Consider the following 17,753-nt stretch of genomic DNA (forward strand, 5'->3'; position numbering starts at 1 on the left):
TCGTTTAAGCTGCCCAGCCTATGATATTTTGTTATGGTAATCCTAGTAAATTAATTCAGTGAGTGATGGTAGTGAGAAGAAGGAGGAGGAGGAGGAAGAGAAGGAGGCAGAGAAGAAGAAGAAGAGGAGAAGGAGAAGGAGGAGGGAGAGGAAGAGGAGGAGGGGAAGGTGGAGGAGGGGGAGGAAAAAGAGGAAGAGGAAGGAGAAGGAGAAAAAGAGAGTGGTGGGGGAGGGGAAGAAGGAGAAGCAGAAGAAGAAAATGAAAAAAAGGCTATATTTCAATTATTTCAATTAGACCAAAATCTAAGGCTTATTGTCAGAAAATCTTCATTTACTTTATTTAATAACATTCACTAAACTCAACAAAGAGGCAAATACTGTGAAGAAACAAGAGATATAATAATAACTTATGGTTCATCTCTCAAGCTAGTCTAGTTTAGGAAGAGGACTAAACTAATGATAATGATGATATGTTCTCAGAAAGTTGTGTAGAAGTTTGCTTAAAAGATGGGAATGCATTATTTATTAACATGGTTTATTGTTTCAAAAGCTATTGTGCACCCAGTGTTAAAAGGGATTCTAGAAATATAAATATAATAATATCAAATGACGATGATGATGATGATGATGATGATGATGATGATGATGATAACAGTAACTACAATAATGGTTAACCTTTACTTCATCTGAAGGGGAGCAGCAACACTAGGGAGTCTAGTTGGAGAAATGGTGAGCTTCAGTATGTTGAATTTGAAGTATTTGTGGGACACAAATAAGGGAAGAAGGCAAAACAGTTATTGGATGAAAAAAACAGGTTTCCAGGGGACATCAGGGCTCAATCTTTAGATAAGCTCTTCCAGCTCACATATTTAGAATAAAACATAGCGGATCCAATGACAGAAACCTGGATAAGACCTACCTTTAGGAATTTCGTAAAGAAGTCCAGAAAAGAAGTCAGAAAAGTAAAAAAGAATGGAAGAGAGCTTTAATAATGGCCAAGTTATCAAAAAGAAGCATTAGAGAACCAGCCCATATGTCCAGTAAGATAAGAATTGAAATTTATCAATTGAATTTGGCAGTAAGGACATTATAGGCAATATCTGCCAAAACAATTTCAATAGAGTAGAGGCAGAAACTATAATGCAATGAGCCGAAAAAGGAAATGAGAAGCAAAGAATCAGGGACTGTTAGCGAAGACTTAACGTTTTAAAAACGTTAAGCAAGAAAGGAGGGCGATGGAGCAGTATCGTAGTATAAGAAAGCGTGTGTGGTGAGTGTTCTTCAAGTCTGAGAACATCTCTAAGGTGAAGGAAAGAAGTCACTGGCAAGCACACACAATATAGTGGGTAAGTACTACAGGAAAATGAATAGCAGCAGTAACAATAATTACAAATGGAATGATGACAAAAGAATATACCTCAACCTGTTACGCTAGAAGAAAGGGAGGGAGAATACATTTAGAAAATTTCAAACTTGACCCTGGTCAGAAATAAAAAGAATTCATACTTTATAAGGCCTTAAATTAATCTAAGTTGGTTGCATACATTTGCTGAGAATAAGGAAGATAGAATACAAATTTGTGTATACATGTATGATTAGATATATGTGTATATATATTAGCCAGGAGCCCATACACCGAGAAAAATCAGGATTTAGGAGTAAGAGAGAGAGAGAGAGACAGAGACAGAGACAGTATTTTGATGAGATAATTTAGCACCTGAACTGAGCCATGTTCAAACTCAGTTGAACACCTAAGTCTTGTCATTTGAAGTCACTACATTTTTGTACTATGTAGTCTAAGATTGACAAATAAACTTTTGCTTGAATAATTGGGTCTGGCTTCTGTTCTTACAACTAAAAGTGTCACTACTTGTTCAAGGCTGAGTAAGAAAATATGTTAGGGCAGGAAAGGATGACAGGTGAAAGAACAAGGCATCAAGGAATGGAGAAGTTCTACAGAAGCTCAGAGCAGGTGAGGTAAGGGTAAGAGTGTGATAGTGTCGGAATGATAAAACACCATGGTAGAAATGTAGTACTGGAATTCTAACGTGAAGCTTTTCTAAAGCCCATGCCCAGTTCTGGAGTGGAACACTGACAGGGAGAAATTTAAGGAATTGTAAGGTTAGAATGCTGAGTGGGAATTCTCATGTAAAATGGGCTTCCGCAGAGTAGGACAATATTAAGACCAGTTAGTTATAAGTACTCAGATCTGACTTTAAATCTTGTCTCTTTTACAGGCTACATGACTTAATTTATCTGATACTTAGTTTCCTCATACATAAAATGAGGATAAATAGAATACCCACTTCATAAAGTTCTATAAGGATTAACACAATCATTCCAAAACATGGAATATCATGGTTACACCTAGTTTATCATTCAATATTTAAAATGATGGCTTAGAGAATACAGGATCAGGTAACTGTATGTTTCATGGATACGGGAGAATCCATTAAAATTTGCCTCTGGGCACGACAGTGGCCGCTATGCAAAGCACAGATCAAACTTCGCTTGCTCGCCTGCCTTGCTCCAGCCTCCTCTGCAACCATGTTTGACAAACCGGACATGGCTAAGATTGAGAAAATTGTTAAGTCAAAATTAAAGACAGAAGCACAAGAGAAAAATCCAGTGCCTTCGAAGGAAGCACTTGAACAGATGAAGCAAGCAGGGGAATTGCAATGAGGGGTGTGCTGCCAATAGGCACTGTACATTCCACAAGGATTGCCTTCTTATTTTCCTCCTTTAGCTGTTTAACTTTGTAAGGTGCAAAGAGATTGGATTGAGTTTAAATGACCATGCTGCCCTTTTTCACATCAAAGAATCAAGAACTACTGACAAGGAAGGCCACACCTACCTCTCCCATCTGCCTGTCTGGCTGGCAGGGAAGGAAAAGAACTTGCATGTTGGTGAAGGAAGAAGCTGGGTGGGACGACAGTGAAATCTAGAGTAAAAACCAAGCTGGTCTAAGGTGTCCTGCAGGCTGTAAAATGATTGTCTTTACTTTTTCTCTCATTGGCTCTTTTAGCTGTTGAATATTATGAAGCTAATAGCAGACAAACTGAATAATTATTTTTTGAAAGTATGTTGCTATTTATTTTTGTTGGTAACTGTGGAGTTGGTTTTCTTATAATCATTTCATGACCTAGCCTTGCATTTCTTTACTTGTTGACAATATACAAAATTATTTTGGCATCTCCAGAAAACTTACAGAATCTGACATGTATTTATTTATTTAGTTTAGTTTATAATCTGCTTTTTTATTTAACAGTATATCATATCATTTACATTTTCCCATGATACCACTATAGAATCTGACATATATTTTAAAAAAAACTAACCTAGGACGACTGGGTGGCTCAGCCAGTTAAGTGTTTGACTCTTGATTTCAGCTTAGGTCCATGCTCAGCAGGGAGTCTGCTTGGTATTGTCTCTCTCCCTTCCCCTCTGCCCCTCTCCCCTGAGATAAATAAATAAATCTTTTAAAAATTAAAAAAATAAAATAACTTAAAATGTCTGGTATGGACCAAAATAACTAACACAATTCTTTGTTCAATAATAAAACAACATTCTGCAAAAACATTTTAGAGAAACACTGACAAGTCACTGATACTTTTATTTGTGGCTCTCTCTATGTAAGTTTTAAAGTAACTAGTTTTTTCTCCCACATTTATGATGATGACTTCAAAGTTTATTACTACACTCTACAGTTCTCCTACTGAACAGCAGGCTTACAACTGTAATGATCTTCTGGTCATCTCTATCTGAAGGCCATATGGATAATTCAATCAACAACTGAAATACTTAAAAAAATAGTGTTTTAATTTCCAAACTAAAACTGGTTCTCTTCCCAATTTCACTTTCTATGTTACTCACACTAGAAACTTGAATGATAGACAGCTTGATTTCCATTCTCTCTACCCCTCTCCATGAAACCATTCACTAAACTGTATTAACTGCTACATATTTTTTTTCACATTGATTCTTTCATCTCCAAACACTGATCTAAGCGATCATTATTACGTGACGTCTAGTGTCCTTCAACAACCACCTGAGATCCCAAGACTGAGTTTCTCTAACCTACAATTCATTCTCTGTGCTGTCGCTAAAGGTATTTTGGAAAGCAGATTTTATGACAGGTTCTTATTAAAACCTGTTGCCCAGTTGCTGCAAAACTAAGCAAATTTGTTTCATCACTTGCATTAATTCAATTTTATTTTTGGTAGCTGGTCCTGGAGACAAGTTCAAAAAATGGGAAAGTGGAGTGGAAGGTTATCTGTGAAAATGTGAAAACACACGTCCAAGTGAGGTCTTATCATACTAGAGGCTTTGCACGATTTTTTTTTGTCGCCTCAAAACAGTCACAATAAGAGTAGAAAACAATAAGATGGTGAGAGAATAAAAGAAGTTATGTGTACAGAGGAAACACTGTTGGGTGAATGGATAAAGAAAACGTGGTATACAATACAACAGAATATACTTCTGCCTAAAAAAAAAAAAAGAAAGAAAAAAAAGGAAAATCCTTTAATTTGTGAACATGAAAGACATTTATTAAGTAAAATAAACCAGTCACAAGGGACAAATACTGCAGGATTCCACCTACATGAAGCCTCTAAAACTGTGAAACTCATAGAAGCAGAGAATATAAGTTATTGCCAGGGACTGGAGAGAGTAAAGAATAACTGTTGTTCACTGGGTTTAAAGTTTTAGTTGCGTAAGATGAGTAAGTTCTAGATATATGCTGTACATCATAGTGCCTACAGTTGACAACATGGTATCATGAACTTCAAAATGTATTAAGAGGGAAAATCTCACGTTAAGCATTCTTACCACAAAAAAAGACAAAAAAAAAAAAAAAAAGGAAACAAGGAAACTCTGGGAGATGTTGGATGCATCTATTACCTTAATTGGGGTGATGATTTCATAGACGTTTGCATATGTCCAAACTCATCAAATTGTACACACTAAATATGTGCAATTATACTCAACTGTATACCAATTATATCAATTTGTATATCAATTATACCTCAAGAAAGCTATTTAGAAGAGTAAAATATTCTGTTAAAAAGAAAAATGTTTCATTGGGATGCGTTTTCTTTTTTTCAGTATCTACTGCATGTACAGCTATAAATCCATAGCTTCCACACCCTCAATGTTAAGATAAAGGCACTGAGGTCATCAACAGCTTCACTGATCTAATTTTAACAAGTCTTAAAGTCACTTTAACTTGTCAACAATTTTTAATGAGAAAAACTACATTTCCCAATAAATAAAGTGTTACATTGTTTTTGTTTTCTAATAGTCTATATATAAAAGGACCCCACTCTGGTGTAAATTATAAGCTAAAAGGAAAATAAGAAGATACATCTATAATGTAAAAGAAAGAAAGAAAGAAAGAAAGAAAGAAAGAAAGAAAGAAAGAAAGAAGGAAGGAAGGAAGGAAGGAAGGAAGGAAGGAAGGAAGGAAGGAAGGAAGGAAAGAAGAAAGAAAGAAAGAAAGAAAGAAAGAAAGAAAGAAAGAAAGAAAGAAAGAAAGAAAGAAAGAAAGAAAGAAAGAAAGATGAAAAGGAAAGAAGGGGAGGAGGAGGGAAGAAATGAAAGAAGGAAAGAAAGAAAAACAGACTAAATTGAGTTGTCATGCAAATTTGCATCAGATAAGTGTTCAAAATTTGAGAAAAGAGAAAAATCACCTTGTCCCAGAGGAGTTAAAAGTGGTTAAAAAATGCTGGCCTATGATTGAACTTTTGAAGATAGAGATCACAGCTACAATCCAAAAACCCCAAAATTTCTATCTTTTTAAGAGTCTTTTCTTTAATAACATTTTTACATTGCAATTAGAGGTATAAATTGAAAAATTAGAAACAGCATTCCAAACATCACTGACTTCTTCTTACCAATAATGGAGGCCAGAAAATAATAAAAAGAGATATTTAAAGTACTAACAAGATACTTGATAAAGCAAATAAAGAGGAGATGAAAAAATACCTATAAGAAGCAATGGCTGATTTCGCATCTACAATAAGAGATTTAATAATAAGATACAGTCCTATCAGTTTAGAATTTAGTATCCAGCCAGACTATCATTCTAGAATGGAAGTAAAATTAACACAATGTTCATCCATATCAAAAATGAGTTTATGACTCATAAAATTTTGTTGAAAAAAGTCCACAGAATCCTATGGAAATGCAACAAAGAAAAAGAGCTGGATGGAAGTAGAAACAGGGAGAGTATCATTTCTAGGTAACAGTACATTAGACAATTCAGAAAAAAACCTTACTTTTGATGTAACTACAGATCTTTCTTGACTTACCATGGGGCTGCGTCCCAATAAAAGCACTGTAAGTTGAAAATATCATGAAGTGGAAAATGCCTTTAATACATCCAACCTACTGAACATCACAGTTTAGCCTAGCCAAACTTCAGCATGCTCAGAACACTTACGTTAGCCTACAGTTGGGCAAAATCATCTAACACAAAGCCTATTTTATAACAAAGTGTTAGATATCTCATGGAACTTATTAAATAATGTATTGAAAGGGAAGACCAGAATGGTCATATGGGTACAGAATAGGTGTCAGTATATTGGTTGCTTACTCTCACGGTCGTGTGGTTGAGTGGGAGCTGAAGTTCACGGCCACTGCTCAGCATCATGAGAGAATAATACTGTATATCTCCCACTATCCCAAGAAAAGATTAAAATTTGAAGTAAGTTTTCTACTGAATGCATGTCACTTTCACAACATCATAAAGTCAAAAAATGGTGAGTCAAACCATTGAAAATTGGAGACTGTCTGCAATAAATTTGGACGTGTATATAGGAAATATCTGGTTGGATGCATCAAAGATCTAATACACCAACTAAGATTTATAGGGGCATTTTTTAAGGATCATCTAAGCCCATAATACACAAATTCCTCCAGAAAATTAGAGAGGGAAGTCTCTTCAAATTTGTGTGAGTTTAGCATTATATTAAAATTAGTATTTCACAAGCACAATATAAAATCCTAAAATGCTAAGTAATAGTAAACAAAATTCAGTAATGTTAACAAAACACGATTACAAAAAATCATTGCTGCCAATGCAGAAAAACATTCAATAAAATTTAATATCCATTTATAATTTTGTAAGTTGTAATACATGAAATATTTTAACATGATAAAGATAACCAAAACAATATGGCAAACATTATATTATTGGCAAAATATTTGAAATAGTTGCATTAAAATCAGGAAAAAGCCAATTTTCCACTGTATGAACATTATACTTGAAATTCTAGCCAAGGAGGTAAGAAAGGGGAAAAAAAGGAAAAAAAAAAGTAAGGAATATTAGAATTGAACAGGAAGAAACAGTCTTGCTAGTATTTGTAGAAAACAAGATTAAGACATTGAACATCCATGAGCGTCTACAGATAGAGTATGGCTAATAATACAGTTGAGCAAGGTTGTAGGTTACAAGATCAATATACAAAAACAAACTGAATTAAGACAAATTAGAAAAGGTGATTTAAAGTAGGCTCTTTTTCAGGGCACCTGGGTGGTTCAGTCAGTTAAGCATCCTACTCCTGGTTTGGGCCCAAGTCATGATCTCAGGGTTGTGAGATAGCGTCCTGTGTCAGGCTCCACATTGGGCATGGAGCCTGCTTCTCTCTCTCTCCCTCTCCCTTTGCCCCTCCCAACTTCCCCCCTCATGCACACACACTATCTCTCTCTCTCTCAAAAAATAAAAATAAAAAAAAGATAAAGTAGTCTCTTTTCACAATGAGGAAACATCTATACATTGTTAATAATAAGTAACAGGAGAACCACAGGTCTTTTCTCAAAAAAAAAAAGATAGTGTTACATAAGGTAATTAATGAAAATCATTGTGTTTATGGATGAAAATAATCAACTTTACAAAGATAACAGTTTTCTCCAAATCAACGTATAAATCTAATGTGATTCCAATTAATATTCCTACCGGGGTTTGTTAAAGCATTTGAGTTGATTCTAAAATCCAAGTAGCAAAATAAAAAGCTAAGGCTACTAAAGACCATTTAGAAAAAAATAAGGGCATGACATTTAACCTACCAGAACTCAAGGTCTATTATGATACATGATGCTTAAAATAACATAACACTGTTCAGAATAGACAGTGAGATAGAATAAAGAATTCAAATACAGAAGCAAGCATCTATCAGATATTATGTATGTAGGTGTATGAACAGGTGCTGATACACTAAATATAGATACACAAACAGCTCACAAAAGGATGATGAATCAGCATGTGATGTATGGGGAAATATCAGCCAAGCAGCAACATAAGAGATTCCCCATTCATATACCCCTTCAACAGCAGTAATTAGGTAGCCATCCATGGTCAAAAGTGCCTTTGTGGGATCCAGGTAGATTTGTAGTTCAGGTAGGACTTGGCTACAGTCCCATCTGGCCTAGGTCCTATCACCAGCACCATATGCAAAGGGACCTGGGAAGAGTCATATCCACACATGCCTCAGGTAATAGGCATGTAGACCTTCTTCCTGGCTGTGGATGCTGAAGTGGCCCATGACTCAACTGCAGTCCCTCTTTGCCACAGTCCAGGAGTCCCTGAAAGTAAGCCTACCAATCTCAGTCCAATGTAGATTCTGATATGGCCCTGTAACTGGGCTACAGCCCCTCCCAGCCACAGTACATTTGCAGTCCTGTTAGCACAGGGTCCTATCTGCATCCCCAGAGATTCTGAAAGGGCACAGTACTTGGCTTCCCCCCCACCCCAGCCTTGGGTAATGGGCCCCTCCTTCTGCCTCGGGGACTTGGTGGGAGACATTTTTGTCTGTGCCTCCAGAGTCAGGTATGCAGACCTCAGTCTCGGTTGTGGACCCTGAAGCAGTGCTTGGACTCAGTCCCAGTCCGTCTCAGCCACCACCTGGGGCAGTTCCTCCCACCTTGGGACCCACCCAGTGACCTGGCAGGGCTTCTGCCAGGGCCCTGGTGGGACCCACACCAATCCAGGTACCTGATAATAGGTTCACTGCCTGAGTGCCTCCTTTTGGACCTTGAAGTGGACCCTTGTCCCAGTGCCACCCTACTGAAGGAAGTCCTGGAGGCTGTCCCATCCCCCACAGAGACCAGACATGAACCACACCTGCCTAAGCCCCTGGTAACAAACTTGCCAACTGCATACTCCGCTGTAGATCGAGTAACAGCCTTGCAACCTGGCTCCAGCCTAGCATGACTGATTCCAGAGGTATGGGGATCTAGTGTACAGAGTGGTGACTATCGTTTATGGTTATGTTGTATGCTTGAAAGGTGCTAAGAAAGTAGACCTTAAATGTTCTCAGCACACACATACAAAAGGTAAATATGTGAACCAATGAATCTATTAACTAACCTTATGTTGGTAATCAGTTCACAATATATACATACACCAAAGCAACATGTTGTATACCTTAAACTTAGATAATGCTATACGTCAATATTATCTCAAGAAAGCTGGGAAAACAAAACATGATGCATGGGAAATTGTTAATCCATTGGATAAAATGTCAGTTTTTACTCATGATCAATGTCAAATTAAATAAATACACAAATGTGGAAAGAAAAAAAAAGATAAATTTGCATAAGATAACATAAGATATTATTTTTATGACCTCAGAGGGAAGGATTTCTTTTTTTTTTTTTTTTTAAGATTTTATTTATTTATTTGACAGAAATAGAGACAGCCAGCGAGAGAGGGAACACAAGCAGGGGGAGTGGGAGAGGAAGAAGCAGGCTCATAGCAGAGGACCCTGATGTGGGGCTCGATCCCACAACGCCGGGATCACGCCCTGAGCCGAAGGCAGACACTTAACCGCTGTGCCACCCAGGTGCCCCAGAGGGAAGGATTTCAAAAAGAAAATTCATAAAGCACAAATCATATAAGAAAAAAAAATGCTATATTGGACCACATTAAAATGGTGGAGTTCTTTATGGCATAAGATAGTGTATAACTGATGTTAGAAAACAAGTCACAGACTTGGAAAGGATATTTGAAATGTTTAGGGTTAAAAGAATTACTATACAACACATGTAAGGAAACTACACTTAAAGGAATAGATAAATAAGTCAATAAAATCATAAAAAGGATGTGAACAGCTAAAACAGGAATGAAAACCCTGCAGGTTCCTTAACTGTATTAATAAATACATGCTCAATTTCTCTAATATTAGGTAAATTAAAATTAATACAACACTGTACTAAATAAAGTGGTGGAAAATCAAATTCTAGAGAGACCAAATAAGACGGTATTGCTACAATATATACTAGAGTCCAATTTTTAATATCTAGTAATATTGAAAAGGCTAACAACCCACCAATTCCCATGACAAAACTTGTGCCTCTGTTAAATTTGAGTAGTAGCTACCTAGGTTTTCTCTGTGCCTGAAATTTTTCATAATGATACTTTTTAAAAAGCCACTTTTAAAATTCATAAGCCATTAGATTGAGGAAATACAGTAATCTCTTGACTGAATATGGTGTAAAATGGTGATGGGGGGGGAGGTGGGCACATCTCAGTTCTCCTAACTTGCGAGCCTATGCAGTAGGAATTCTATTCCCTGAATCTTAATTCCTCTTTGGGGACATAACAAGATGCTTATGGAAATGACTCAAAATGACTCCAGGCTTATTAAACACTCTCGAAAGTATTAGAAATAGGTATGTGATTAACATTTGCCCAAACAGCCGTTTATTACTTGATGTTTGTTCAAATTGTTTACCATCTTCCTACTAATCTAATATTTACACCCTTATTAACAGCATCCTTTCACAGTATGGAAATATCTCTATTTCTGAGACCAATATAGTATAATAGGAATGATTCCTTTGTATTTTCACAAGAAACTGATAATAAAATTAGGACTTCGTCAGTCCCCAATCTTCGCCACTCTTCCCATAGCTTCCAGTTTGTGACAATGCATTTACCAGGAACAGGACTGGTGACAAATTTCTTAGTACCACGAAATGTTTGGAAATGCTATCCTCATCATACGTATGGTAACCTACATTCCCCCACACTCCTTAGCTGCCATATAAGTGATTAAGGTGATCAGTGATGGTACACTGGCTTTGCCAGCACAAGCTGGGTTTGTTTCTATTGCCTTGGATACCATTCAGTTTAACATCTGTTCCAGATTTTTATTATTTTCCAATAAAGCAGTATTACTGCATTATTGCATTTTGGTTATTATTACACTATAATAAATTAAGATGGGTTTGGTAATACTCCCGGTGACTCACATGGTCCCCATGAATAATCTGGGAGAATCAGATGCAGTAAGTACATTTCTCACTTTAACAGGCTTTTATATCAAAAGGCCGATACCCATCCCTTTTCTCTCTGCCCTTTCCCCAACGTACCAAGCTCCTTTTTAAGGACAGGATGTGTAGCACTTGAATAAAAGAGCTAGTACGCTCAGCCCCTAACAATGAGGGAGAGTTAACTCTCGTGTTTTCTCAGGAGAGAGGGGGCAGAAATCCGCTCTTCACCCGGGCTGGCACTTGAACCAGCTACTTACACCACTGTCCACGTCGCAGCCTGCGGTGTACACAGGTTCGCCTGGTCACGGTTCGATGGGCCAGTGAGAAATACGGGTAATTAGATTTGTTTTCTCCGATATATGCGTGCAAATACAGGCTCTGCTGTTCTGCTGTCAAACCCAGAGCGCTGTCTGAACGCGGTTGCTGTGGTGATTATTTTGGCGTTTTTTACATGACATCATTCTGAAGCTATTTATTTCATTGCGTGCTAACACATTTTATTTTTTTACAAGAACTCTTCTGATCGCTAGGAATTCAGGAAAGCAAAAATAAATATTTGAGGAAAAATTAGGCGCTACATTTCTATTTCTCTAGAAAGTTGATGCTAAGTGTGTTTCTTTGCAAATGCTAGTTAACCATTCCCATACTCCATGAGGGGTGTGGTGATACCTATTCCTTGAAAGGCAGAATGGTCCCTCCTCCAGGAAGGTGCCCGGCGATCTCTGCCTCCTGCTCTTCCTACCATGTATATAGCCCTCTCCACAAAAAGGTTGGTCAGTATGACAAACAGCAGAAGTAATGGGCATGTCACAGTCAACGTTAGGTTAGAAAAGACTGTGATTTTCATCTTGAGCACCTTCTCTCTCTCTCTCTCTCTCCGCTCTGGGGAAAACAGCTACCATGAAGAGGCCCACATGGGAGAGACTAAAGTCTCTGGCCAAGAGCCAGACAAGAACGGCCTGCCAGCTACCACGAAAGTGAGCTTGGTAGCAAACTCTCCAGCCCTAGGTGAGTCTTGAAATAACTACAGCCCCTGCCAATAGCCTGATTGCAACCTTGTGAGAGATCTGGAGCCAGAACCATCCAGTTAATCTCTTCCTAGACGTTCAGCATTCAAAAACTGAGTTGTTTCAGCTTAAATTTTGAGAAAATGTGTTATGCAGCAATAGAGAACGAATAGGTTAAAAGAAACTAGGACAAGCACGATTACTGAACATGTATAGCTATGGAAAGTGCATTTACATACCATCCGGTGAAGCTTGACATTTCATTTAGATCAGGCGAATATTCTAAATTAATTTCTCTTATTTTCCACCTCAGGTTTCCTGTGAATGTGCAAGAAAAAAAAAACACGTATTTGTTAATGTGTTAGATCATTAACAGAAGAACTTTGCAAACAGATATACCAGTTTTATGCCACTCTATGAGATGATTTGAGTAGAAAATTGATTAGTTTTTTTAATGGTTGTATTTTTTAATTCTATTCATGGAATTAGATTTTTTGAAATGCATCTTGCTAAAGACAAAACATCACCATGCATGCTGTTGTAATTCAGTTAAAAAGTTCAATAGATGATAGAATTATTTGGGTTTGAGGTGAACTATGCATATTAAATTCAATTTAAAGTAAAAACAAACAGAAATTAATCTGATAATGATGGAGCATATGGAAATTAAGATATTTTGGAGCAGAAATGTACTTACGAATTTATTTTTTGTGTGTAGACATAACTTGTAACTGTGTCTAGAGAATCTGTGATGCTCTGATAAGTAACCTATGTTTGTCCATATTTATAATTATTTGATATGTATAAGTTTAGGACAACTAAACCAAAAAAGTTTAGTGATGAAGCTGATGTTAAATAACAAAAAGTATTTCAATAACACATACGTATTTTCTCTCTCTCTTTTGCTTTTTTTTTTTTTTTTAACTTTCTTTCTTTCTTTCTTGGTTGTCAAATGACCCTTTATTGAAATATTTTCCTTTGTAGTTCTCAACTAGTTGGGCCTTCCACTATATCACTATTGATGTCATCGATAATGCCTTTCGGGTTGTGGTCATCAACACTGCAGCCCACAAATTGGACAATCCCCAGCATCTCTTTAATGGTTCCAGAGAATTCTCTGCCTAAAGGTTGGTGCTGCATTTGTAGGGCAATGTCGACAATCTCATCTAAAGGGATATTTCCACTCTGCTTAATGTTTTTCTGCATCTTTCTGTCTCTTTGAAGTTCCTTGAGGGCTTTGAAAATCTGGGCAGAGGCAGAAGGTACCACTTTAATCTGGGCCTATCTGTTCTGAACAGTTTCACTGGAATCCTCGGACTCTTCCAATCGCTGGTTGCCTTGGCGATGTCATCACCAACTTTTTTGGAGACAAACCCAGAGGGCCAGTCTTGGGACCAGGGCAGACATGGCACTGACTTTCCTACCAGGGCACCTCACATATACTTTGATCTTGTTGGGGTCGAACTTAAGCGGTGTGGTGTTGGATAAGCTCAGATTTGGGAGGACTGAAAGAGTTAGACTTTGGCCTCCTCCCAGCCAAAAGCCAAAAGCTCTTTTGCCTGTCTTTAGCTGAAATTGAGAAAGCCTTTGGTATTGCAGTAACTATATTTGGCAAAACATTCAAAAGAATAAACAGCAATAATTAGTTTGGCAAGTTTTCCTTGTAAAATTAATTATTGAATTAATAATCTCTAAATTGAAGCAAAATAGTAATGTAAAAACATTTCAGCTGAAATATTTTTATATTTCAATAAAATTTAGAATGGAAAATATTCTCCACATAGTAAAATGTGCTGTGAGCCTAGTAAGTATTCTAGCACCGAGTGAATATTTTATGAGTTAAAATATCATGATCTATAGAAAAGAATCAATCGAAGATTTGTTTATTCATTTATGTATATATGTGTATATATGTATGTTCATATTTATTTACTAGCCATAAAATACAACTTTGAAGAAAATTGTAAATAATTTTACAAAAGTATTAAAAGTATAAAATCATATCAACATGTGTTAATTGGAAAAAATGCCATCGAGATATTTTGGAATGGCTATGAAACTAAGATATGGTTAAGATACTGTTTAGGGGCGCCTGGGTAGCACAGCGGTTAAGCATCTGCCTTCGGCTCAGGGTGTGATCCCGGCGTTATGGGATCGAGCCCCACATCAGGCTCTTCCGCTATGAGTCTGCTTCTTCCTTTCCCACTCCCCCTGCTTGTGTTCCCTCTCTCGCTGGCTGTCTCTATCTCTGTCGAAAAAATAAATAAAATCTTTAAAAAAAAACCAAAAAAAAGATATTGTTTAAATAATAGAAATAAGACTCAAGAGCAATTAGTCTATTTATTCTTAAACATTGAGAAAATCCATATAAAAATAGAAATACATAAATAATATTAATGTAACATAATATGTAACTATATATTAAATAACATTATATGTGTATACTTTATTATATATACATGTAATATACTACAATATAAATATAATGAGCTTTCTTCTTTTTCTTTAAAATATCTATGTTATGGGTATTTTTATTTCTAAAATTAAAATTTTATTAGGACTAATTTATAGATCTGCCAATATATTAAAATAATTTTTGGATCACCAAATGTTCAGAAACTAATCGATTTTAAGTATTTTTAGTGATCCCATTCATTTTAAAACTGCCTTGGTTTAGAGAAAAAAATAAAGGATCACTCCAATTATTTTAGTTTTATTTTACAGGTCAGAGTGTAGGCAGTTTTGTTGACCAAAGATAAACACCTCCACATTGAATGATAAGAATTGAATGGTAAGTAGTAATTGGTATCAGATTCAGAGTGTATACATTCTGATTTCCAAATATTGTCTATTTGTATAAAATGTGATTTAAATTCCTATAGCAGAAAACATTTTGTAATGATTTCAAATTATTTATATAAGGATAGAAACTAGTCAAAACTGTGTTGAAATCAATTTAGGTATAAATACAACCAATATAATAAGCTGAGATCTAGCCTTGTTTTTCCATTTCATGGAGGGAACTTAGATTTCTAAGATTTATCTTAGATTTCCCTCACTCATTATGGAAAGTGTCTTGATTTCTCAAAAAGATTCACATCCAAGTGTGAACACAGACTGTTTTGGGAAGTATTGTGGATTTGTAAAGGCAGAGTGGTTGAGTGATTTAATCAACGAACAGGATGTATAAAATCCTGAAACAATTCAAAACAGAAGGGAATAAATGTGGAGAAAAGAATAAAGAGACCCTTAGAAATCTGGGACTGGATTATTTGTCCTTTCAGAAAGCTTTTATCCTGACAATAAAGTGTGGATATGACGTAGTTTTGGAATATACATGAGGTTGGGTGGGGGAGGTCCGGAGCCGAGGACCAAGAAAGAATTCTTGAGGCATCTTTGGTGCAAAATGGGGACAGGACCCTTGCGCAGAAAGAGCTGGTGCCCCAGGGTTTGTGAGGGGTGGCTGATTATATACTATGAGGTTGGGGGAGGTAAGGGAAAAGGGAGGTTTCCAGAAAGAACTTTCATATGTCAAAGAAGACTCAGGATACTGGAGGCCTTGCCATTGTCAAGTTAAGGTTGGTTTTCCTTTTAGTAAGGCATTAATAATAAGCTAGTTGGGAGCTTCCGGGGGGGAACATTACACTTTGCCCACTTCAAGTATCTGTCAATGGGCTGCAGGTTATAAGGACATTTAACTGTATTTACATTCCCTTCTGGAAGCTAGACCATTGATAGAACTGCTTTGTTCTTATAGATTGCTAAGACATTTGTAAACTGAGGGAGACTCCTGTCTTGCAGGAATGTGATCTCTAATTAGTTAACTATTTGTTTTTCCTTTAGGGCAGCCAGGAGTCCGTGAGGAATGTCACATATATCCCATGGAGGGGGGAGGGGTTGTGGGGTGTGGGCTCCTGCCTTGTCCTCAGCTTGCCTTCTGTTCCCTCATCAGATGCCTTTGATAATATTTTAAAATATGACTCTTTCCATGGTGGGTGAGTTTCCTAGTTTGTCTACAAATCCAGAAAACTGACAAACCCCACAGGCAAATTATAATAAGTCCAGAAGTAAAGGCTTACTATTATTTATCAGTCATTGACATTTCTTTTTCAACCAGTAAAAGGCAGTATATAAAATCATTGCCTCAGATCATCCCTTGTTTGGTAAAGGAAGAACTGTATTTGGGAGCCTACAATTTTCCCTAGTCATCCTTGTCTCTCTCCTCTTGCCCAATAAATACAAGGTTTTCACATTATCCTTGAAAACTTATCAAGGGAATAATTCCAACAGTTTCAAAAATATATCTCAATTTGCCATGCTCTGTTTTTGAGGTTTTAGGGAAGGTTCACATTCGGGCAACATAGCTTGTGGCTAATACAAAGTTCATTTGCATGGGATCATGAGAATTAACTACTGCAAGACAAAATAAAGCAAATTTATCCCAAATCCTTGACATTCTACAGAGGAGTATTAGGAAGAATAAATGAGAGAGATCTTTCTTTTGCATCTGATGAAATTGATTTCAAGGATGTAAGAAAAGTCAGGGTGCTCTCAGAAGTTACTGATATAGATAACTCCTGCACCAATATTGGCTGACCTTTCTGTCCCTTTCCAAAATCATCCTGGAGCAGCCAAGTGCAGCTTTGTGTGGTGGGAAGGAAGAGTAGAAAGCAAGATGAGAAATAGTGCAAAATCTGACCACAAGAACCTCTTGCAGAGCAGAGTTTTAAGTCTGAGTAAGACCCGAGGAAGTTTGGAGTCACATGATTTCTAAGCTGTTCATTTAGGTTGACAAACCATCCCAGTTAGTCATTCTGGGTTTCAGCACTGAGAGTCCCACATCTCAGGAAACTCCTCAGTCCTGGGCAAACCAGAGCTGTTGGTTACCCTAGCGGTACTGACATTTTGTTTAATGAAATAGTAGGAAAAGCTATGAGAATTAATATTGCAACATATGGGATGAGAATGGTGAGAGTATATGGGGTCAAGGAATGAATGAAGAGGGTGGGGTTAAGCATGAAGTCATAAGAAAAATAAATTTGCTTTCTGCCTGTACCAGCACATTCAATAAACCACTCCACTTGTCTTGTATATCCATTTGCCAAACGTGTTATCAGCCATGTTGGGACAAGGAAAAGGAAAGTTTAAAACAAGAAGAAAATTTTGTATTAATGAAGATTATACATATAAACAACTTTGACACTCTTCTCTGTCCTTTTACTCATGTTTTTGCCCAAAGTAACAGCAGGTGTGGTTCAAACATTGCAAAATTTGGGGCTACAGAAGTGAAACTGAGAGTCTACTTTAAAATAAAATAAACTCAACATACCGTAGGAAGAGAACAATATTTCTTTTTCCTCTCTCTTTTTAAAAATATTTTATTTATTTATTTAAGAGAGAGAGAGAGAGCGAGCACAAGCAGGGAGATCAGCAGAGGGAGAGGAAGAAGCAGGCTCCCTGCAGAGCAGGGAGCAG

General features: G+C 36.8%; 1 protein-coding gene across 1 annotated transcript; it reads left to right on the forward strand.

Moving 5' to 3' along the window:
- The first annotated feature begins 2,433 nt into the window (after positions 1-2,433).
- LOC113267407 (thymosin beta-4-like) lies at positions 2,434-2,682 on the forward strand. The gene has a single exon (XM_044389965.2). The coding sequence runs from the start codon at positions 2,434-2,436 to the stop codon at positions 2,680-2,682; it is 249 nt and encodes an 82-aa protein (XP_044245900.1).
- The last annotated feature ends 15,071 nt before the right edge of the window (positions 2,683-17,753 follow it).

The sequence above is a fragment of the Ursus arctos genome, unplaced genomic scaffold (genome assembly GCF_023065955.2).
Source record: "Ursus arctos isolate Adak ecotype North America unplaced genomic scaffold, UrsArc2.0 scaffold_25, whole genome shotgun sequence".
NCBI lineage: Eukaryota > Metazoa > Chordata > Mammalia > Carnivora > Ursidae > Ursus > Ursus arctos.

Excerpts from the sequence above, each read along its gene's own strand:
- LOC113267407 (XM_044389965.2), top strand. The coding sequence starts at position 2,434 with ATGGATACGGGAGAATCCATTAAAATTTGCCTCTGGGCACGACAGTGG.